General features: G+C 37.5%; 1 protein-coding gene across 4 annotated transcripts in view; it reads left to right on the top strand.

Moving 5' to 3' along the window:
• The window catches only part of ERBB4 (erb-b2 receptor tyrosine kinase 4), a 1171522-nt gene that overhangs the window by 1099025 nt on the left and 47097 nt on the right, over positions 1–25400 (top strand). For all 4 annotated transcript variants that reach the window (XM_046019457.1, XM_046019455.1, XM_046019456.1 and 1 more), the window contains exon 21: positions 23433–23588. In XM_046019457.1, coding sequence (XP_045875413.1) covers positions 23433–23588 — 156 coding nt within the window. The remainder of the gene's footprint in view (positions 1–23432; positions 23589–25400) is intronic.

Genomic DNA, 25400 nt, shown 5'->3' with positions numbered 1-25400 from the left:
GTAGTTGGATCTTGTTGCTTTAGTCAGCTGAATATAGCTTATCCCATATGCTAGGTGATTTATGTCACTCTACCCACACTTGTTCTTTTACCTCCCACTGTCATGGCTAAGAATAGCTCTTTCTCTACAAGGCTCTTGACCAAACTCCCATGACTACCATCAGGAAACATCTCCGGGTTCCCCATAAACTCCTATGTAGTATTTCTTTGCAAACCCCTCCTTCTTTCATCCCTCACTAGTGCTCTGCTTCCAAGCCACCCCTCTGGAAAGAATAGTGTAAACTTCCTGTCTCCCCATTTCATCTCCAGTTGCCCTTCCAAACCACTGTAGCCTCTCTTCCGTTCCTAACACTTAAGCAAAACACTTGTCTGTAACGCTACTAATGACCTCCTAAATACCAATCCCAATAGCATCTCTTCAGTCTTGACATTGTATTGACATTCTTCCTGTATTGACATTCTAGCACTTGATGTTGCCAATCATTTCACTTTTAAACCAATATGTTTTCTGGATTTCCACTGAAATGCTCTTTGTTGGAATTTCTCCCCCACCAACCCCCAGCTTTGCCATCTGTTTCCTTCTCCCTTGTTTCCTTTTTTTCGCCCATGCTCCCATACGTTTCCTCTCTTTGGTCTCTGTGAAGGACCCTCATCCACATCCACAACTCTGACCATTTTCCATGTTCTGGTGGCTCTCACGTTCACTTATTCATTCAACAAATACTGATTGCCCACTTGGGATATGCAAGGTGCTGCTCTAAAGGGTAGAGAATACAACATTAGTGCCAGTGACAAATTGACTTCACAGTGTTTTCATTATAGTTGATGAAAGACAATAAAGAGGTAAACAAAAAATATGCTTATATATTGTCGGAGGGTCATATCTGCTACGAAGGAAATCAAGCAGGGTAAGATTTAGAGACTTAGAGGGAGGAGGATGATATTTTAGTTCAAACAGTTGAAGAAAACTTATCTTAGGAGACACTGTAGCAGAACCCTGAATGATGTCAAGGCTCGTCCTGCATGTATCATCATCCAGTCAGCAGCAGTAACTAAAAATCTGAAAATTATCCTTGATATTTCCACTCTCCCATGCTCCTATTCTGTGTGACATGAAATGCTGTTGATATTGGCTCTCAAAAATCTTACAAATCTATCTACGTCTCATCTCTCCCATCATTACTAGACCCGCCCTAATGCAGACTGCTGCCGTCTCTCACTTGGGCTATATAAAACAATAGCCTCTTAGCTCTAATTTTTACTTCTGTCTTCATTCTCTAATCAGCCTGGCACAGTGCAGTCAATAAGATTTTCTCAAAATGTAACCTGGTTATGTTACTCTCCAGCCTTTCTGGTTAAAACGCCCCAGTGATTTTTTATTGCTCTGAGAATAAAAATCAAAACCCTGAACGTGGGTCTAAGGCCCTCAGTCTAGCCCCTGCAGACCCCTCCAGCCTCATCTCACACCAAGCTCCCGTCTCATTATTTCTGCCCAGCTACACTGGCTTTCTTACAGACTTGCCGAACTCCGCAATCCTTCTAACTTCACTTCTGTCCATGCTATTCTCTAGATCTGAAGCCAAACGGCCTCACTTAAAATTCCAGCTCTGTTGTTTACTCTGTGCCTTTGGGAAAGTCATTTAACATTTTCATGCCTCGGTTTCATTACCTGTACAATACAACAATAGTAGTTCATACCGCACAGGATTGTTGTATGAAGTGCTTACGACACTACTTTGTTAGCAAGTGTGATAAGAGTGTTTACCGTTATATAAATCCTTGCAGTTATATCAGTGCTTAGAATATGGTAGATTCTCAATGAATACTTGTTGAATGATGCCCTAGTCCGCCAGTGGAGGCTTCTTTTATCTTTTTCGAAGCACACATCTCTCCAGGCTTCTAACTTACATGTGAGTCAAGTTATCCTTCCTCAGCCAAAGAATATTGTAGGTGATATCTGTAATGTTCCTGTAGGTAATTTCTCACTTCCATTAAATTGACTTTCTTTTATTAAACCCAACTTTATGTTTTATAACTTGTCTTTAGTAATGAAATGGGCTATAATATTGATGCATATTTATTAGGGGTGAGGATATTTCTCCACAGATGGTATGTGTGCCTTCTATTTCATACTCAGATTTAATCTAAATTGCATATGAACTATGTCTGCTCGGTTTAAAAACTGGTTATAAGCTACTGTCCTCAACAGAGAAGAACAATTAACACATTCTTGAGTTAGAACTCAATTTATGGTTATATTACAATGAATAGCCATTTGCTAATTTAATAAACTCTATGCCTTAACTGCAAATGTTAATAGATGAAAATGGCAGCTGAACTTTGGACTGAATATGAAATACAAAATATTAGATTTTATAAAACTGTTAAACCCTTGAGGAAACATCTTATTTTCATACCAGTTTTAATACTCTGCTAGTGATTATATATCATCCAAACATTTCAGAACAATATTGTAATCAAATGAAAATGCAACTTGTTGTTAAGGTAAATTCTGCCTATTTTGCAAATGATTCTGATAGAAATTCTGAAATGCTATCACCAATAATTTAATTAACCATTATTTGTCAAACTGTACATCTGAGCTGCCCTGTTAGATACTAATTTATGTTCATATCTAGACATAAATTATTTTTGTCCTTAAAGATTATTAAAGTTGGTGCTAGAAGTGGAAATAGAATAGCAGTTAATAAATTTATTAGAGGCCCCTGGCTGCCTCAGTCAGTAGGGAGTGTGACTATGGATCTGGGGGTTGTAAGTTCGAGCCCCACACTGGGTATAGAAAGTACTTAAAAATAAAATCTTAAAATAAGTAAGTAAATAAATAATCAAATCAAATAAATTTATTGATTCGTTTTCTTATTTGGAAACCCTGAAAAATATTGTGTGTATACTTGAATACTATAATTTGCCCAAAGAGATTTTTAAATATTGCAGGAATAGAAAAGGTGTCTTTATCTGTTTGCTTATTTATTGCATCTCTCACAGTTCTTAGTTCTACATATATTTAGTGAACTAACCTCTCCTACTCAGAAAAGGTATATGATATATGACTTCAGTGCTAATGGACATTAACATAGATCTACATACACATTTGAAATATTTATAAAAGTAATACCTGGTTATAGAAAATATCTTATCAGTTCTTGGGTTTAATCTTAAGAGAATAAACGGGCACATTTTTTTCTTAATGCAGTATAACTCTGCTAAAAAATATTCTGCACGTTATTGATATCTCAGGGTATATTTCAAGGTTTACCTTTGTTCACAAACATTGCTAATTCCTTCATTTGGAATTCGTCTTTTACCCCCATGGTGTATAGGTCTTTGTATCTCCACTACAGCATTACCACAATCTTCGTTCCGTGTGTGTGTGTGTGTGTGTGTGTGTGTGTGTGTGTGTGTGTGTTGAGTCTATGTGCACAAGTACAGTTGCCCTTCTTTGTCACCTCTAGAAAGTGAGTGACTGGTAGAGTATTTTCCCCAAAGTTATCCTTCAACAGCACCTGAATTTAAACTCATCTTCTTTAGGATAGAAAATTCATCCGAATCTCCCTCAGTGATGTATTCTGATTTAGATAAAAAATAATAATGATAATACAAATACAGATATTTGTCTAGCCTTATTCTGAGGTTGAAACAGTATTCTGAGATTTCTCCTCACTTGTCAAATCCCAGCGATGTAACATATAGTAATATGTATTCTAAATAAAGTGGTCAGTTTTGTAAAGAAAGTTGTTTAAGTGTTCTACTAATCACTTGTGCCCAAAGTCGGATTTTGTTTCTGGGTAATATCTTAGAGAGCATTTAATTTTAAGCTTTGAACAGCTTGTATCTCCTGACCCTGACAGTCATTTACATGCAATCACAATACACAGAAACTAAGTTTGGTTGAAGTGCGGTAAAAAAGAAAAAAAAAATCTGTTAAATCTGAATGGATAGTGAGCTGATTTATAGAAATGTCAATCTTGTCTGAAGCTTTCATGTGTTTCCAAATATTCAAAATTAATATGTACTCCCAAGAAGCCTCTTTGTGACTGAATTCAAATAAAGAACCATTATAGTTTAACAGACTTTAATTTTTTGCCAAAAATATGGTATTTCTACCAGAATATTGATATAAAAAATTACTACATTTTATTTTTGTATCTTTGCATAAGATTGTGTTTATAGCACCATTATCCACAAAAGCCTTCCATAGACTATTTTTTTTCTTGTAATTAAAACAGTAGGAATTAATGACGGGCTGGGGATTCTTGCTGTTTTTGTAATAATGAATTGGACTATTTGAATGGGTAAAAAATGTTAATACAGTGATTATTTCAGACTGAGCTAAGTCTTGTCATAAAAGATAAAAGTATTAAATTTGCATTAGATGGTTTAAAATGAAATTGAATACTGTGAAGTCATATAAAAGTAGCCCAACTTTGCCAAACATTATTACAATTGTGGAGAAATATAGAAGCTATGATTCAAATAAATTCACTCTGACAGCAAAATAAACTCACTGAGTTTTGTGACCCAAGGTCACTGGTTTCATTAAATCCATATATTCAGTTCTTGGCTCATGTTTGTTACTTAATTGTACTACTCTTTCAGGGTTTTATGGTTTTCTTAAAGTTAAGACCTTTAGCTAAATGTTGTACATTGTAACATGGGGAAAAAATCCTCACTTGTTTAAAAGATATGTGATGGTTTAAAAAATTGCATTCTGTAGGAAAAATCATTTGTTTCTAAAAATGTAGAGGGGATTATTGGAGGCCAAATTGTTAAAATCAACCAAAAAGTAAGAGATGCCTTGTCTATATGATAAAAAAGAAAAAAAAAAGTAGTCTTTTTTTCATGTCTTATTATTTTAGAATATATATCTTTGCCTAATGCTACACAATTGTAGTGTGATACTTTCAGGTTTTGATATGAAGTTTAAAGTAAAGTTTTTAAAAAAATAGAATTCTGGAGAAACTGATTTTATTTTTTAAATGTTTAGATGGAAAGAAATATGTTGTGGCCTGTGTATTTGTTGGTGTTAATAAGAAAGCCTTTGAAGAAGAAACTATAAAATGCTTGCCAGTGTCCAAAGTCATCCTGAGTTTCTATGAGTTTTCATAACATCTGTGTATTCTTACAAAACATTTTTGTTTGTTTGTCCCCGAGATCTGTCTTCCTGTCTCATTTACCCGATAACACCTTTCCCTGGAAGAGTGCACACATCCAGTTACCCTCTTTTTCTGCTTCTGAGGACAATAAAATACTCGAGTCAGTTGATGCAATTACAAGCTTATGATTTCTATCTGATATTGACCTTAATTATATGTGGTGAACTTTCCCTGTTCTGTGAGCTTTCTGTCCCATTCTCCATGGACTCCTGCTTTGCTGGTACACACAGCGAAATCTGAGAATGTTCTCCTTTGGACCATTGCAAACCTCTTTCTCTGTCCTTGATAATTCTCAGCATGTGTTGTTTCTTAATTTACAAAAAAAAGGGGGGGGGGGATAGAAGGCCATGAACTTGTGCTCTGTTGCTCTCTTCGAGCTCCCAGCTTCTCCTTCACTGCTGATTCAGAGAAAGGCTTGGTAGGTGAATGACCTCAAACTTGCTGCCTATCCATTCATGTACTTTTAAAAAGGGCACAGTTTTTTTGTGGACCAGCATTCCCCAAAACCTCACTGATCCCTGAGTCTATGGCAATCTAGTGGCCTTCCCCAAGGTGAACAATTACTATGGACTGATGGTATCCCCCAAAATGTGTCTGTTGAAGCCCGTTACCTTTAAACAGAGCAAAGAACAATTTTATTTAAGTAAGAGAAAAAAATGAGTTTATTTGGGAATAGCAGAGAAATTGCAGTTGGGGACAAGAAGCTATGCCGAACCCTATGCAAGCCTGAAGGGACAAAGGGGAGGTCAGCTTTTATTAGATTTTTAGGCGAAAAGTGGAGAAAGTTGTTTTGAAAAAAAAAAATTATTGGACAATAAGAGCTTAAGATCGTGGCAGTTTTGCACTGGCTGCAGGCAGTGGTTAGTACATTGTTGGTGGGGGCAGAGAGGTCATACTTCCTTTTCTTAGAAGCAGTATATAAAATTCCTATGTGAATGATGTCCTTCCTTGTCAAAATAATTATCATTCTTCTTCTTGCTGGTTCTGTCCCCTGCGAAAAGGGCATGTGCATGAGAGCTCCCTCTTCCCGGCTTCCTGATGCCATTATTTTAAGTGAGGTTTCCTTTATTTATTTTCACATGCTCTAACACCCAATGTGATGGTATTTAAAAGTAATTAGGTTTAGATAAGGTCACAAGGATGTGATTAATGACCTTATAGGAAGAGACACCAGAGGGCTGGCTTCCAATCTCTCTTTCTAACATGTGAGGATATGGTAAGAAAGTAGCCATCTGGAAGCTATGAATAGAGCCCTCCCCAGGGAACTGAATTGGCCAGCACCTTCTTCCTGGACTTACCATCCTCCAGAGCTGTGAGAAGTTTCTGTTTTGGAAGCCACTTAGTCTGCCATATTTTGTTATGCCCCCCCTGAGAGGACTAATACAGATTTTGATACAAAGAACAGGGTACTGCTGTAGAAAGTATCTAAACATGGGGAAGCAGCTTTGGAACTGGGTAGAAGCTTGAAGAGTTTTGAGGTGCGTGTTAGAAGTATGTTCATTAAGGGTGACTGGGGTAAGAGCTCAGATGGAAATGAGGAACATGTTGGAAACTAGAGGAAAGGTGATCCTCATTATAGAGTGGCAAAGAATTTGGCTGAGTTGTTTGTGTCCTTGTGTTTTGTGGAAGGCAGACCTTGTGAGGGGTAAAACTGGATATTTAGCTGAGAATTCTAAGTGAACTGTTGAAGGAGAAGCGTGATCCCTCCTGACTGTTTATGATAAGGTGTGAAGGGAGAGAAATGAATTGAAGAAGGAATTGGCAAGCAAAAAATAACCAAAACTTGAAGATTTGGAAAATTCTCAGCCTATTCATATTTTAAAAATAAATAAATAAAATACAGGGGTGCCTGGGTGGCTCAGTTGGTGCAGTGTCTGACTTTGGCCCAGGTCATGGTCTCTCGGGGTCCTTGGAGTGAGCCCTGAGTTGGATTCCCCACTCAATGGAGAGTCTGTTTCTCCTTCTGCCCCTGCCCCCAACTGCTTCTGTCTGCACATTCTCTCTCTCTCTCTCTCTCCTTCTCTCTCTCAAGTAAATAAAAATCTTAAAAAATAAAAGCATGTTCTGAAATGAACACCAAGGGCATGTCTAGACTAGCACTCAGTAAAGAGTTTATGGGATCAAAGGAGCAGGAGCAGTGCCATTTTGAACTGAAGGGGATGGAGAGAGGAAAAATGAAGAAAGGCTGTTGGATTTTTCGAGCAGCTCCTTGGATAATGGAGCAATTTGGCTGTGAATGTGCACTCTTCTTTAAGAAGAGGGAAAAAAGTGTCCCCCAAAGCAATTCAGAAGTTATCAGAGCCTCTGTCTTGGTTTTCACAGGCCAGATGGCCTCTGTCCAAAGCCATGGGGCCAGACTACTCAGTGGAGACATGAGGATGAAGTGGGACCCCTTCCCAACTCTGTTGTGCAGAGAGGACCACCACCCCACTGGATCCTGAAGACAGATCACTGAACATAAGATTATTCTTGAGCCTTGGGGCGCCTGGGTGGCTCAGTGGGTTAGGCCGCTGCCTTCAGCTCGGGTCATGATCTCAGGATCTTGGGATCGAGTCCCACATCGGGCTCTCTGCTCAGCGGAGAGCCTGCTTCCCTTCCTCTCTCTCTGCCTGCCTCTCTTGTGATTTCTCTCTGTCAAATAAATAAATAAAATCTTTAAAAAAAAAAAAAGATTATTCTTGAGCCTTAAGATCTGATGGAATTCAGCTTGCTAGGTTTGGGACATGTCACGCTTTCCATCTTTCCTCTTTCTCTCTTTTGGAATGGGAATATCCATCCTACACCTGTCCCTCATTGTACTTTGGTAGCACTAACTTGTGTGGTTTCACAGGTGACTAGCTGGAGAGGAATTTTACCTCACGATGAATGATACCTCAAGTTTCATCCACACCTGATTTAAGTGATATTTAGATGAAACTCCAGACTTTCGACTTTAAAATTGATGCTGGAATGAGTTAAGGCTTTGGGGGCTATTAGGATAGAATGAATGTCTTTTGCATGTCACAAGGACATGCACTTTGAAGGGCCATGGACAGATGGTCTTTTTTGTGGTAGTCTGAGATGACTCATCCACCAGTATTTCCATTTCCAAATTTAAGGGTCTCCATTCATTCATCCTTTTGACCCCTTATTGCACTTGACACTGTCCCCAGCTTCACCTTGAAGTTCCCTCTTGCTCCCCAATACCAGTCTGTCCTTTTTCGGGAATCTCGCCATTACTTTTGGTTACTTTTGCCTTTTTTTTTTTTTTTTCCTCTTACCCTCTCAGGTAATAATGATGATTTTCCTGAGTTTGATCTGAAAAAATCTCTCTCACCTCTCTTATGGCTTTATTATCAGTGATAAGCTCCCACCTTTATTTGCTGCTCTCAACCTAAAATTAATTCTCCGAGTTATTGTCTTAGTCAAACCCTAAACCACGGTTATCTGGGCTAGTATTATAACATCCTAACCAATTTCCTTGATTCCTTCCAGTCTCTTTTACCCTTACTTCTTCTTCACTCAACTGCCAAATCTGATCAGTTTGTTTCATCCAAACTTTCAGTGGCTCCTTTGTAGATCACATTAGGTAGTTACAATTAAGTTAGACAATTATGGCACTTTTAAGCTTTGCCAACTTCTGTCCCATCCTCATAGAAATTCTTGTATTTCTTTTTTCCAAACATATCTTTATCTTTTAGGACTCTGTGTTTCGTTTTGTTGTGACTGTGATTTTTTAATGTTTTTTATCCTCTCTAGAATAGTCTTACTACATTACAGCCCAAGTTTTAAATACCTATTTTTCACTTAACATCACCTTTTCTGTGAGACGTTCTGTAGCAACATGGAAAGTGTCACCGTTCCCTTCTCTGCACTTTCAGAACAATTCCTTTACATTTTTTATTGTGCCCCTGTATATCTCTCACACTAGACTCTGAACAACTTGAAGGAGACCCTTTGTCAACTTTATATGTAAAAGTATTAGCAAAGTGCCCAGCAGCACACAAGAGCTATTCAATAGATGACTGTTGACAGAAACAAAGAAAATTTCTTTATTCATTTCAATTATATATAGAGCAAACTGTATACACAAAAAATATTGTATGCACAATAAGCTAGAATAGTATCAAGAGATAATAAATAACACTTGGCCTTCTTATTCTTTTTAGTAGTCTATAACCTAATGAAATATGCATACATATTTGCAAATAAAAGTGGCCCCTATTTTCATGCATAATGTACTCATGAAAGCGGCAAAGTAGACATCTTAAATATGAATAATAGATCTACATATTATAGCTGGAATTCAATTACAGACAACCTGAGGGACACGTGGCTGTCTTAGTTGGTAGAGAATGTGACTCTTGAAATGTCAGGGTTGTGAGTTTAGGTCGCATGTTGGGTATAGAGAGTACTTAAAAATAATTTCTTTTAGGCACTGGGATTCCTCGTCATTAAGCGCCTGCCTTCGGCTCAGGTCATGATCCCAGGGTCCTGGGATTGAGCCCCACATTGGGCTCCCTGCATGGCAGGAAGCCTGCTTTCCCCTTTCCCACTCCCTCTGCTTGTGTTCCTTCTCTCACTGTGTCTCTCTCTGTCACATAAATGAAGTCTTTAAAAAATAAATAAATAAAAATATAATCTTAAAAAAATTGTGGGTAACTTGAGACTATCATGAAATATTTCATTTTTTCTAAACTTTTACTCCTCATGCAGTTAAATATTTAAGCTTTTCTCCATGTGCTTTAGTTTTCCTCTTTTAAGAACTAATATACGGTCATTGGGCTTAAGTTAAGTTCAATGAGTAGGGGTGCCTGGGTGGCTCAGTGGGTTAAGCCTCTGCCTTTGGCTCAGGTCAGGATATTGGGGTCCTGGGATCAAGCCCCACATCTAGCTCTCTTCCTGGCAGGGAGCCTGCTTTTCCCATTCTCTCTGCCTGCTGCTCTGCCTACTTGTGATCCCTCTCTCTCTGTCAAATAAATAAATAAAATCTTTAAAATCTTAAAAAAAAAATTCAATGAGTATACAGTAGTGGTTGAAGACATGCTAATTTCAACATCCTTATTGATTTCTCTATTTGTCTAAATTTTATTAATTTCATGAGGAAATTTTTATCATTTCCATTTTCCACTCTATTTTCTTGAAACATCAAGGTGAAGTGTCATTCAGATGATTATATAGAGAAATGAAAATGTATAAGCACAAAGCAAAGTTTTGTTGAAATAAAACTGTTGTGGGGCACCAGGGTGGCTCAGTTGGCTAAGCAACTGCCTTTGGCCCAGGTGATGATCTAGGCGGCCTTGGGATAAACCGCATCAGACTCCTTGCTCAGCCCAGTTTCTCCCTCTGCCTCTCCCCACCACTTGTGCTCTGTCACTTTCTCAAATAAATAAATAAAATCTTAAAAAGGAAAGAAAGAAAGAGAGAAAGAAAGAAAGAAAGAAATTAAACTGTCATATGAAAGACAGCAATACTAAAGCATGAATGTTGCTTGATAATCTTTTGTATTATAAGAATAAAAGTCTGCTTGAGAATGAGAAAACTATAAATTGTTCAAAAGCTAAAATTTTGAAAAATGAGAATCATCATTAAGCAAGGTGCTAGACATATGGGGCAGTAGTAGTAACTGCCACTGTTGAGTGCTTACTACTGACCAGGCACTGTGCTAAGAGTTTTCCAAGCACTAGATAATTTAATTCTCCTAACAACCTTATGAGAAAGGTGTATTGCCATCCCCACTTTGTAGATGAAGATACTGGCAAACTGAGGAAAAAACATGCCTAACGTCACATGGATAACTGTGTTTAGTGAATGGTCAAGCTAATGTTGAAGCCCGGGAAGTCTTGTTTTAAAGCTGATACTCGGGGCACCTGAGTGGCTCTGTGGGTTAAGCATCTGCCCTCGGCTTGGGTCATGATCCCAGGGTCCTGGGATAGAGCGCCACATTGGGCTTCTTGATTAGCGGAGAGCCTGCTTCTCCCCTTCCTCTCATTTCCCCTGCTTGTGCTCTCTCTCTCTCTGTCTCTCTCTCGATCTTGCTCTCTCGGTGTCAAATAAATAAAATCTTTAATAAATAAATAAACCTGACACGCATACCGTACTCAGCGATCAAAGATGAACAGGAATAGAATGAGAATGACTCTTTGGAGCACGGTTTGTGTGATGTGTATTCTCAGCTTTTTTTTTTCCCCATGTGAAGTATCAACTGCTTAAATCTGTGAACGGAAGAGAGGTGCAAATGAAGAGGGCAGCTTTCAAATTCTACTTTGGCAGTGTGTATGAGCAGCACCATGGTTTTCCTACCTTGTAGAAAAACAGATAGTATTTAGCACAAAACCCCCAAGTTTTCTGAAAGTCAAGATAATCACTAAGCACTTTGTAATATATATGCAAGTAAGCCTGAAAAATAGCAGATACTTAAAGTCTCAAAAAAAAAAAAAAAAGGCAAAGGGATGATATAATAAAAAAAATCACTAACAATACAAAATTACTTCCAATAATATTAAATATTATCCTTTTTCTTCTTCCTTTAGTTTTGTTACAGGACTCTATGCTGGCGAGCATATTTATTATTACCAGGAGTTCCTTCTCTCCTAACCCTGTGACCAAAAGGCAGTAGAAGACATATGGATGAACAGATAGAGTAGGGAGGGGGAAATCAATCCATCGACTACTATTTATTGACTGTCTGCGATGTGATGGGACTAGTAAATGTGAGAAGGATCAAACTGAATTAAGTCATCTCAGCGAGAACACACTGATTTCAGCTTCAGGCAGTTAAAGACTCTCAAGGGTTTAAAACAAAAGAAGGAAAGACCGTCAGATTAAAACTTTAACTTGTAGGATTTGAACAAGCCAAAACATAGCTTAGTATTCCCATCCCTCACTTTGTTGTTTCTCTTAAAAATAATTCTACAAGCTAGTCGGTCTAATAGAAGAGTGTTCAGTTGGGAATGAGATGTATTTGAATCTTTTTCTACTCTTCACCGGAAACTGCTAAAATCGTGTCATGTGCAACATAGTCTTTCTAAAGCTTGAGCATGGAAGATGCAGCCTAATTCATAAATGTTATTTCTGCTTTATAAAGTTACTTTGATCTCGCCTTACACAGAAAGTTGTATCACAATATTTGATCATCTCAAGGTTTAGTTTTAAATAGATGATAGAAGATAGATAAGGAAAATGGACATTATAAGGTCATATAAGAGTGACATAATCCTATAATCTCCTTGGAAGTGAGGGAGGACTTTGTGGAGGAAATGGCAACTGATTTGTGATCTACCCAAGTCTGCGTCTGAACCCTGGTAGAAGGAGCCTAGCTCTGTGTGGTGAGGGGGCATTGCAGGTGAAGGGAGCAGTATGTGCCAAGACACCAGAATTTTCAGGTTGGTTTGAGCTGTGGAGTTCCAGCGGCGGAATCGCAAGACAAGAAGCTAGAGGGACAGTCCCGTTGCTTCTATCCCAGTTATGGGGTAGAAGAGGCGGTTCCGCACGTGCACGTGACAGCAGGTGTGCGCATGTGCAGAGGCATCAGCGGCCCCTGGAAAATGAGACAGTGACAAAACGTGCATGGGGTCAAAGGGGAGAATTAAACGGAAAGGAATGTATTAGTCCTCCCTGCCTACGTCTTAAGACTAAGTCTGAGCCTTTACGGAGTCAGGAGCTGAAGTCAGGGAATAAGGTTTTGTGGGGGCTGAGACCGGGGTCTCGAGAATAGCAGTTCCATGGACAGGAGCAAATTAGGGCACAGTGTTCAGAAGCACCTAGAACTCTTCGCTAAGGCAGTGCGGAAGATCGCAGGGCGCTCGCAGGTTGAGGAGATTGGAAGACATGTTCACTGTTGAGAATTCTGGTAAGCTGCAACTTCTCCAGCACCGAGAGATAGCTGCCACTAGAAAGACAGCAGCATTTCCGCAGCGACTCCAGAGGCTTAAGGAATGCAGATAACCAGTGAATAGCCCTGAGAAAAAGAACCCAGAAAGTATTCAGGAGCGTCAGTGAGGCTCACTGGGGAAACCCCAGAAATAATCTGCAAACAGTTTCTAAGGAGCAAACAGCTACAGGTGCTCTGCGGACCGGTTTGGCCAAGAAACAGTGAGATTTGTGTTGTTACTATGACACCATTATGTATCCCCAAACTATGAAAACCGCAAAAACTCAGATGACAATTTCTTGCCAGTCTAAAAACCGATAAGCCATTCTCCTTTTATTGTTTGGCGATATCTGATATTTTTATGGTGATGTAGGGCTAGAAAATGACCCAAGGCATAAATCAGGAATGTTTTTCTCCTGTTTCCTTACCCAGAGACTAGAGACAAAGTCCTAGCATCCTATCAAAGGGAGAGTGCAAATTTGAAACAAAGGAAATGCGTCAAAATGGGCTTCAGAATCAACTGTAAGAAACTGACATGAAAACTGAAAGCTGTGGTTCCAATCCTTCTGAGAATTTTAAGGAGGAAGGAACCTGAGCAAGAGGAGCCTGGGTGGAGAGCAGGCAGATGGAAAGTAGCTGGGTGACTTCAGGAGGGGAGTATGCGGGTACCACTCTTGTAAGCTTTACATGTTATGCTGAGCAAGCATTTGCAGAGGTGGGCCAGGTTCCTAACATCTGAGTAAGACAGAGGCCAAACTGAATCGAATGATACATTATAATGTAGACAGAAAATTGGCTCAAATCACATGAGAGCTCTTAGTGTTCTAGGGATTTCACTTTTTTTCAAGGGAAGATACTTATTCTAAAATACTCAGGAGTTAAAAATAAACTGCCTAGACTTATAAATGGGTAAACTGCACTTAAAAAAAAAATAGTCACTGAAAATTTTTAGCTCTGCTGTGATGACAATTTGCTTTGTAATAAGTATACCTCCCAAAATTGATATAATTGTCTTAAGAAGGAGAATTGCATGCACGTATTCCCACCCACTGAACTTCATGGTTTTCAGTCAATAGCATGCAACCCCGTGGAACGAAAGAATATTAGGAATGATTTGTTTCTGCTCAATTATAACAAAGGCGTCAGACGTTCAACCTCCTCCCTATAGTCTGAATGTATTTGCACAATATGTATGCTCAGAGAAAGGTTCAGCTTTTATCTGTAAATCTAGAGGTTGCTGTATTCATAGTTTGCACACTTCATTGATTTTTAATTAATTTCTGAAGAGACACAGAGGATAACTACTACAGCTCACAGACATCTCCGTTCTCGTTGCAATCCACATCTGTATTGATCAGCTGCCTAAGGAGCAGAAGTAATCTATTTTAAGTATACTTTTCTGAGTGCATGGACACTATACGATTCACTCCTTTCCTTGTGATCATATTGGCAAGAGGTCAGTGAGAAGGAAAAACGACAGCATGTTTAGTATTCTCTTGATCCAGGCAGATGAGCTTTTTGGCCCATTATTTATTGGGTAGGAAAGCAGTGACTTCTCACCCAAGCTCCTTAACTTATTTTGTTTGTTTGTTTCTTTCTTTCTTTCTTATTATTATTTTGTTACTTTAAGAGACTTTTGAGTCCCAAGCAGGCTGTCCAGCAAATTCTTGTGGTGCAAATTTCCAAAGTCTTGTGAAGGGCAGGATATGAAACTTCTGAAGAAACATCTGAAGAAAATGTAGAGAACCAGAAATTTAAAAAAAAAAAAAAGTCTGTTTTCATAGCCAGCCTCAGGAATCTGTAAAGGCTGTCCTCATTCACTCCCTGTGGTATGCTAATATTACCCTCTTGGGTTTGGCCCCGAGTGGTGCAGGTTTTGCTCTCTTTTATCTATCATAAATGTTATAGACTTCTAAATCTGTCCCACTTACACTGCAAAGAAAAATCTCTACCACCTGAACAGCCTTACAAAACATTGGTCTTTTTGTTCATTTAACCTAACTACAAACATCTACTGAGTAATAGTTAAATCTTAGGCAATCTTCAAATTTTGGAAAGTACACAGTTGAATTCTCAAGTAGGTGGTCTGGAGGCACCATTCAAGGGGAACCAAGCAAAACTAAAGAGATTTGTTTGTTATGTACAAGAATTCTTTTTTCACTGAAATTTTACAGCGGCCATTGTTTATGTAACAATTATTCAGTTATATGTGCTGTCTTTGTTAGTTTCATATATGGTTTAGAGTCTATTGACTATAGTTGGATGTGTATGGTCTTATAATGTAATGGTAAGTTTGTTGCTTATGGAGTCGAGTTGCCTATGATCAAATCTTCATTCTTTCCAAGCTTTGTCTTGCACTGTCACCCTTGGGCAAGCTTTTTTAATTTCTCTGTGCATCAGTTTCTGCATCTTAAAATGGGAATAATAGTAGTACAGATGTCATTGGGTTCTTGTGAGTTCTTATATACACAACACTTAAAACCATCCACTGGCACAGAAGGCTCAAAAATACAAAATATTGTGTAGTTATATTGTATTCCTCATATGATTTCAGTATTTTCAGTCAACAAAAAACCTCTACCTGTTGCATTTTCCACAATGATTATTACCATATTTATTTGTCTAGATTCTCCTACAGTAAAATTAGTATTGGACAGATTTTTTTTATATTGTTAAACAATTTATATCATTGGTGTATAACATGTGTTATATAAATGTATATAACATGGAGTTAGTGTTCCATTCGGTCTTGTTCGTAGTTTCAAAGAGATAGGGTTAAGTTTAATGCCCACCAAGTGTGGAAAAGACAGTAAATTGACAGGGAATGCCTGTGTTATATATGCATATAGGTTTACAAGTTTGTGTGTATGATTTAATGTGATGAGAAACAGTAAAGTGGATTTTCTATAGCATCATGCCTGTCTAAAAAAGTACAATAAGTAAAACATGTTTTTATTTAGAGCACAATACTATTTAGGTATTAAAAATAAAACAAACCAATTTTTAAAAATATAAAAATAAACATATGGATGATGGATTGGAAAGATGTACTTTAAAAACACTGCTGCGAATACTTATGCTGGAAAGAAGAATGACATTGGGGTGGAGGACATAGGGGAACAATGATAATAGTACACATGGATTGTGAGGTATGATTAACTAAAATTCCTGTATACCTGAGATCCTAAAAGAAAATGAAGACAAAAGATACACACATTGCCTTGAGTTGGCTCTTAGAAAACATTCTCTAAAACAGATTTTCATGCAGGAAGTTTTTTGGCAAGTGTTCTCAGGGGCAATACCTATAAAGCAATGAAAAGTAGTAAGCAGAGGGGAAAAGTTGAGCTATGATGAAATTGTAACAGAGATCTCACCCAGCTTTAGGAGAGAGCCCTGGAATTGGAATAGTTCTTCACAGTCATCTATGGGGGGATGGACTTTATAACTGCATTCAGCCAGTTGCTAGGTATGTGCTGACTCTGAGAAGGCAAAACCCCCAGCAAAGCAGCACTTGGGTTGGAAGTATCAAAGCATCCAAAGTGATGCAGCTGGGAGCTACCAGCAGCCAACACTCCCCATGAGTCTATTGGTCCTGAAGAAGTTTCTGAGCACTACACCACAACACCTACTATATGCATGCATGCCTGTGACACACACACACACACACACACACATACACAGACATTTACTCACATTCAACTATACTATTGGGACTTTGTGAAATATACATTTCAAATAAGAAAGGTGTTGTTTTTATTACCCATTGTTAAGCTGATATAAATTTAGCTCTCAATATTTCAAAATCTCCTTATGAACTACATACAATCTAACGAAATTTCTTGAAGATCATAGGTACAATCAGAAGATATAAGAATGGCATGGAGCACTGGGTGTTGTGCAAAAACAATGAATACTGTTTCGCTGAAAAAATAAATAAAATGGAAAAAAAAAAAGAAGATATAAGAATGAACCATAAGTTTTAACTCTAAGCTAGTTTAGGACAGCAATGTGAATCTGCATTTTTCCCTCTGAAAAGAATAATAGGAGAATATTCAGGGACAAATGAGCAAGAAACAGAAATTACTTCACCTAATTATGCTGAGTAGCCAGTAGGTATTTCATTTAGCTCTCTTTTCTTTCTCTTACAGTAGTCAAATTGTGTTTTTAATAAGACGGTTGAATTTGAGGTTATTTATTTAGAAAGCACATGATACCCTGGGGATAAAAATACATTATATGTTTAAAAAAAAAAAAAAAGAAAGGATGAATACCCAACTTTTGTAGCAACATGGATGGGACTGGAAGTGATTATGCTGAGTGAAATAAGTCAAGCAGAGAGAGTCAAGTATCATATGGTTTCACTTATTTGTGGAGCATAACAAATGACATGGAGGACATTGGGAGATAGAGAGGAGAAGGAAGTTGAGGGAAATTGGAAGGGGAGGCGAACCATAAGAGACTATGGACTCTGAAAAACAACCTGAGGGTTTTGAAGGGGCGGGGGTGGGAGGTTGGGGGAACCAGATGGTGGGTAATAGGGAGGGCACGTATTGCAGGGAGCACTGGGTGTTGTGCAAAAACAATGAATACTGTTACGCTGAAAAAATAAATAAATAAATTTAAAAAAATAAAAATAAAATATTTTTGAAAAAAAAAAAAAAGAAAGCACACGATATCTTAGAATACTGAATGTTCTAGATGTTTTATAAACATGAAGGCATTGAGTCCTCAAGACAATCTTCAGGGTAGATACTATCATTATGCCTTTAATGGATGAGAAAATTGAAACACAGATAAATTGACCAAAGACACAGAGCTACTAAGAGCTGGGGTTTATTTCTAAAGTCTGTCATCTTAAACATTGGATGCATGAAACTGACTTTTACTAAAACATATTCATGGCTCTCACTAAATATTTGAAGGGAGGCATCTACTCTATGTCTTTCTTTACTGTTCTTTGTGTCTTTTATTGGCCTATGACTTAGTATTTTATATAGATCTGTTGTACAGTCCCATCTATCATGGAATAAAAATTTAAAGCTAGAGGACACTTCAGAGATCATTTAGGCCAGTCTGTCACTTTTATAGGAGAGGTGAAATGAGTATCTGAGGTCAAAAGCCTAGTGAACAGCATTTCCAGGACTTCTAACTCCAACATTCAGTTCTGTGTTCTTTCTCTGCTGCCCTGAACCAGCTTTCTCTGGCTGAAAAGGCTTCTCAGTTGATTTAATTATGAACCCCCTTAGTTTCCCTTCATGCACTATTTGGATAAAGTCAGTTACTTCATCCAAAAAGGCCCCTTTCTCTCATTGAACATGCTCATATCTTTAGCCTTAACAGTAGAGAGCATTATAGTTGGATTTTTCCCCCCCCCTCAGGCATAGAATTCTTTTAGAAGGAAAAGTAGAAAAGAGGAGTGATTTTCATTTGAAGCTAGCTTTCCTGAAGCTTCCTGTGTTATTAAAAAAGCTTCAGGTTATTAGAATGAAAACAGAAAAAAAAAAAAAAGAAAAGAAAACTGTACTCTTGCTAACTCCAGAGATTAATGCCTGTGAGAGCTGACTGCAGCTTGAAATTTTTAGCTCCACACATGTGTTTGATGAAATTGTCACATGGTCTATATATGGGAAGCAAATATTTATTGTCAAAAATAGTCTGGTCTCTCTTGACTTGCGTTAGCTTCCTGCAGCTGGGCAGAATACATTTTCACATTGGATTAAAACACAATAAGAATACAATTTTGCTAGACAGTTGTGATTCAAATATCATAAGATTGAAAAGAAGGTCATTGCTAGGTGTTCATCAATACCAATATTTTGATATATTTCCATAGAGCAGTTTAGATGAGTCAATTTTAACCAGAGATTAAAACTTTAAACTCAATTGTAATAAAATTATCCTTGGTTTTGCTATTAAAGTGCATTTCTGGAAGTCAGAGTTAAGTTTGACTTTCCCTAGCTAGACTGTATTCATTTAAAGCACCTTTTAAGAAGTATAAGCAAAACAGAAAATAAATAAGTACTCTTTGAAAACTCATTACAGCCTATAGAGCAAGTATGAAAAATGGTAAAATACTGAATGACTTGGACAATGGTAAATTCTGAATAGCTTGGGTAAAATCAGACTTACAGCACTTGGGTCTAGAAGTAGACAAAATGCTCCTAAAATATGTCTATGAAAAACCTTCAGTGCTGATAAAAGACAGATATTTCAGTAGAGCAAATCTACTATTTTATTCACCCTTTCTGCAGCACTGAAAACTTTCAACTTAAAGGCCATTATTCATGACCTTTTTCCTCACTAAAATCGTGACTCTGTGATGTATTTATGGAGGGCACCAAATCTTTTAGCAGATTCCCTAATTTTTCCTTCTTTTTATATAACAGCATCCTCAGGTGAATCATTACTAAAACAATACTTTGAACAGTAATTATTTGGAATTTGTACCTACACATTAATCATGATGGATTGGTTATGGGTATACATATCACCATTTGTAAACATTTATTGAACGCCTACTGTGATATATTAGTTGAGGTTCACAGGTTTTCTCAAATAAGCAATTCACGTTAATGAGGGTAACTTATTCTTGTTCACACTAGGGCTGTTGATATCTGTGGGAAAATAATGAAAGCTCACATGTTCTGCACTTACGATGTGGCAGCTACTATTTGAGTGCTTTACATATATTAACACGTTTATCTTTACAACAATCTGTGATATAGGTGCTTTTATGGCCATTTTAGAGACAAAGATGAGTGCCAGATTAACTAACTTGCCAGAGTCACACAGCTAGAACATGGTAGAGCTGGGTTCGATCCAGGCAATTGACCCCAGAACCTATGCTCAAACCAGCTCCACCATCCTGCATATCCTGGGGCCGATGCGAGAATTAAGTGTCTAATTTATGTAATTCAAATTCCTGCCAAACCAGAAAAGTTCTATAGTTTAGCTGAATTTTAAATATAAATATAAACAAATCAGTGATTTGCATATGCCCTCAGTTCACAGAAACATCTTATAATATTTTTGCTCCAAAAGAATGAGGATCTTTTAAAGCTATGTGGCTTCACTGTGTACATTAATTTCTACATGTCCACATGACCCTGTGACCCATCAAGAGAGGGGGGTATGCTTAAATGTGTAGAGTTAGAGCCCCATAGCAAGGGATCAGATCCCAGTTCTATCACTCATTAGATAACCTGGAGCAAGTAACGATGTCTCTGGGACTTGGTTTTCTCATATTTAAAATGGGATGAAAACAGTATGCATCTCATGGGATTAAATTAACCTATTGTGGTAGAAGCATTTAGTTTAATACCTGCCATGTTCTGAGTACTCAGTCAATGTTAGCAGTGGTTATTGTCCATGTTAGTATTCCAATAATGTACTCATAGTTGCAAAGCAACCATACAAATATATTTTGATGATTTGGTAATAATACAGATGCTTCTGTTTTTATTTCTTTTAATCATGGTCAGGTGGGTAGAGGGAACTGTATAGAAATTATCATCTGATTTCCTGAATTGAGTTCTCATTATTTGGAAGAAAACCTTTTTATAGACAAATGGAATTGAATTCAAGGTGGTCTTTCACCTGGTAAGGCTTTGTGTATATAGTATCATAGAACATTTGGAGTTTTCATAGTTATGCAGAATGTGTCATTAGGGTCTTAAGTTTCTTGGTGAATATTAGTTCTCTATTGGTAAAGTATATATCACTATTATTTGCATTAGGATAATATTTAGATAAAGGAATTATTATTATCAACCTAAATTACAAAAGTCAGGAAACAGAATCATTCATAATTTACTCTCTTTTTCGTTATTTGATTACCAAGTATGGTTATTTTATTGTATAAGTGTCTCTTGGAATTGTCCTCTCCCTGAAATCTCTTCTGGCCTAGTTTAGTCAAAGATTCAGACACTCATGCATTAAAGCTAGGTGAGTATTGTAAATGAACTTGTAGGTAGTAGTAGTGAGTGGTGGGATCTTGGCAAGCTGAAGGTGACCTCGATGGCATATAGCCAGTCATCAGCTAAAAAGGATGTTTGAAAGTTGCCCACTATGGGGATCAAAAAATATGTGTGGAAATGGATCTAGCCCAAGGACTGACAATTTGTAACCTTTATTATTTTTCATCTCATCACTTTTCTTCTGTATTGTAGCAGGGGCTTCCAACTTCAGCTGTATTTGTGTCCAATCCTTTGTCTATATACCAGGCGATTTTTTTCAAAATGCCAGCGATAATTGTGTTGCTCTTCTTTTAAAACAACTTCTGCATCACCAGATCAAATACTGCCTAAGATGCAAAGCTCAGATTCTCTACCATGACACATGAGGCCCTTGTTGAATGGAGCCTCTTCTTATTTCGTCAGCCTCACCGTTCACCCCTCTCCTGCCTTTATATGTAATGACTCAGAAATACTGAATCACATACCTTTGTCCAAGTACACCATGGTATTGATGCCCCTATGTGTGTTCTCTCTAACTGCAATTTTCCTCTCACCTTGCCCAACTGGTGGACATCTTTCAAATCTTACTTGGGCCTTGGGATCTCTCGGAAGGCTCCCATCTCATGCATACTTGCTAGGCTCTACTACAGATGATCATCAAAACAACTCTCCTTAAATGCCTTTATGTGTATGAAAGCAATTCACTCAGGTCCATATTCCATGTCTGACCATTTCATTAATAGATCTGTCCTCCTTTAGTGAACAGATCTTCTCTGACTCTCTTGTTTCCCTGATGTCTAGCACAGTGCCTGGGACATAGTGTGTGTTCCGTCATCGTGTGTGGATCTGAATATTAACTCGTTGCCAACACACTTTCTGTATTCTGATATGAAGGTGGTAAGAAAGGAAAGATGAATGTTTTGTGGACATTCCTTCAATGGACAAATAATTGAAAAAATCTTATCTCCAAGGCAATAAGTCTGTTTTTTGATCCCTTAAGTCATATAAAGGCTGTATGTTTTTAGATTCACTTTATTCTAGGAATTTCTAAGTTTGTGTACTCAAACAGAAAGCAGTGTTTAGAAAAGAAGACCTCAGTTGTGGGCTGATTTCAGAAAACACTAATAAAAATGGTGTCACCCAGCAGCTGACCAGGTGGACCATATCAGCCAGTATCTCCACTGGTTGTGTATAATGGACATTTATAGTATAGTGTTTGGCCCATGATGCTGTTTGCACTAATCTTCTCCTTACACTACACTGGATGTACATTTCATACTTTTTTCTTTTTTTTTTTTTTTTCACCTGTGTGATTTATGTGTCTGTGTTCCACAGCTTTTGTTTTTATATCAGCAACCATTAATCCTTCAAAGTTCTGCAATTCTAATGTTAACTATCAACAGCTTAGATTTGCAATGGGCATGAGAGTATGCTCTAACCATTTTCTAGTGATTATGATTTTGTTTTTGAATGACAACATTTTTTACCTCTGAAATCCTCAAATATAGAATTCCTCTAACACTTCAATAAGAATATGTTCACTCTAATCTGGGCCTCTGTATTTACTTCCTTGCTTTTACATCAACCTTTAGTTAAAGCTAATGTTTAATGATTCTTAGTTTCTCTACTGGTAAAGTCAGTTGATATTTATTGCTTCTATGGATTATGAATATATGCATATGAATATATATGAACATATATGGATATATGTGGATATATGCAAATGTTGGCAATCAGCAATACATTTTATTTTTAATTACCCTATATATTTAATGAAGAAAACATATTAAAGGCTAATTTCAGGGTCATTATAAACAACGTAATTTCACTTGTGGGTTCTTACAATGACTACTAATGTCATTGAAGTCATTTAAAAAAATTACAGGCTTGTGCCTTTAAGGTATAGTTCATTTTTGCATAATTAATAAGAATAATATAATTCTTCAGCCTGGATAGAATCTATGATGGTGATTTTGGCACCATTAAACCTTTGTATGAAATATTTTTTAAAAAATTATGGATGGGTGTCTTTATTTGGAGCAGTTGTGGTACAGGGAGGATGACATGAAGCAGGAGTTACTGAGAAAAAAACAACTAGAAATATGGGGGTCAGTCCTAGTGTGTATTAGCTTATCTACTGAGACACATGGATGCCTCACTAGTGCAAGTGTTTGCAAAAGAGTATAACAACTCTGAGAGGAAAAAATGACCTAACATTTAGCTCATGTACAGGTAATTCATTCTTTATAAGGACTTTAGGGGAAAAGGGCCAAAAGTTATTTGTGGTTTGCTTTTTACCCCAGGTTTTTCCTAATTTTAAAAATATTTCAGGATTCTGGCTTTGCTTAAAGAAATCAAGCACTTGCAACTGAGGGCTAAGAAACTGCTTTTTAGACAAATAGAAAAGCCTAGGCATTGACTGACTATCTTTCTGGAACTTGGTGTTTTTCAGGGAATGATGTACTTGGAAGAAAGGCGGCTTGTTCATCGGGATTTGGCAGCCCGAAATGTCTTAGTGAAATCTCCAAACCATGTGAAAATCACAGATTTTGGACTAGCCAGACTCTTAGAAGGAGATGAAAAAGAATATAATGCTGATGGAGGAAAGGTGGGTGTTTTTTAGAGCACTATTGCTTGAAAATATGGTATGATATTTTATCTTCTTGCATAATAGAGGAAGAGGCCACTAAATCTGAGTTTATGAAAGCGTAAAATCTTAATTCCACCATTTTCCTTCTCTCTCACCCAGGGTCAAATATATTATATATATCAATATCAATTTCCTGAAAGTAGCCAAAATAAGGCAGTTCCTCTCTAGTGGTCCTTATGTCATGTCCAGTATTGGGAAGTGGGTGGATCCTTAGGTGATTTGGAAATTACACTTTAATCCAGAACCATAGAAATTGTTTCACTGATCCTAAGAACACAGGACTGACCACTACAGAGAGACACAACTGTTCTTTCATAGATTAGGGAGAAGCCTGGCTACTACCAAGAACCATAACTCATGGGATAAACTTTCATTCATCATCCTGTTTAGTGTCTAATCCTCTTATACCAGATAAAACAGATTTCGCTTTTCTGCCTCCATTTTTTTAAGCTTACTACAATATCTGATTGACCAATTTGCTTTGTTTAACCTGATGCTCGCCACCAAAATGTAGGCTACTATATCCCGGGGATTTTAACAGTACCATTTCCTCTTCTACTTTTCTGACCGTCCAGCCTCTGGCCTCGCCTGACATCTGTGCCCCTGCCATATGGTCTCAGCCCAGGCCTTAGTTCCAGCTCTTGTTTTTCATCATTAACCCACTGTTGAGATTGCCATTCTTGGCTAAACTGTGAGGATATCTCCTCTCCATCTGGAGGTCGCTCTAGCTTAATGTGGGAAAACTTAGGAGGAGAGGCCAAATGAAATAAGCAAATGCATCCTTAACCTATGGTGATGTGTAAACACATGCTAACAAACAAAAAAAGTGATTGATATGTCATTTAAATATGTTTATTATGTGCTTTATTTATCATGAGCCACCCAAATATATATTATAAATATTTTGCAATGATAGGCTTCCAAATACTTAGCATTGATTTTTGTATGTCATGTAGTATATGATTTTTATATTACTTTATATGATCTCTTATATAACTATATATGGATTCAAATCCTATCACAAACGAAAAATTTAAAAATAACTTTTATTTTATAGTATTTCCCAATCTTTCTTTTTTATTAGGCTGTTCTGCCAGTTTACTACCAAATTGCAGCAGTTTGAGACCACAACTTTGAAATTCACTGTAAGATTGCACAGTAGAAATCTATAAATCACATGACTTCACTTGTCTTAAGAAAATACAGCTGTAGGATTTGTCCAAAGCAAGATTCATTATAGTTTTAAATGCCTGGTAACCATTAAGTCTTTATCAAGCCACCTGTGATTTAAACTTACTTCTTTAACACAACGCCCGTAGTCCATAAAGTCGGCTAACTCCTTGCCCATGGGGAAATCACTTTTGGTGTGTCTTCTGTTCCTTTTCACTGAATACCGTGATTCTTTCATGCAGTTGCCTTGGTGTCACCTTGGTGAGCAGCAAACCTCATGATTTCAAAGGCCTGTTTAGTTTTAAGCTTTCAGCTGCAAAGTAGAAGTGTTTATCTTTATTCTGTAGAATCTAATTATATTTCCAGCTATATAATGCTGCCCTTCCTTGTTGAAACTTAACTCTGCTGACCCCTTATCAGCAGCATATGTGAGTTGAGTTGTTTTTCTTGCAGCGATGATAGATTGGTACTGATCCTCACACATTCTTTTATATAATTCCTGGTCTGAAAATGGTACATGTTTTCAATACTGGCTAACCAAGACAAGGGAGATCATCTGTGGCTGGGGAACAAAGCAAGCCTAACTTTGGAATTCATTAT

Source organism: Meles meles, chromosome 9 (genome assembly GCF_922984935.1).
Source record: "Meles meles chromosome 9, mMelMel3.1 paternal haplotype, whole genome shotgun sequence".
Lineage (NCBI taxonomy): Eukaryota > Metazoa > Chordata > Mammalia > Carnivora > Mustelidae > Meles > Meles meles.
The sequence above is the reverse complement of the archived record's forward strand: the minus strand, read 5'-3'. Positions and strand labels throughout refer to the sequence as shown.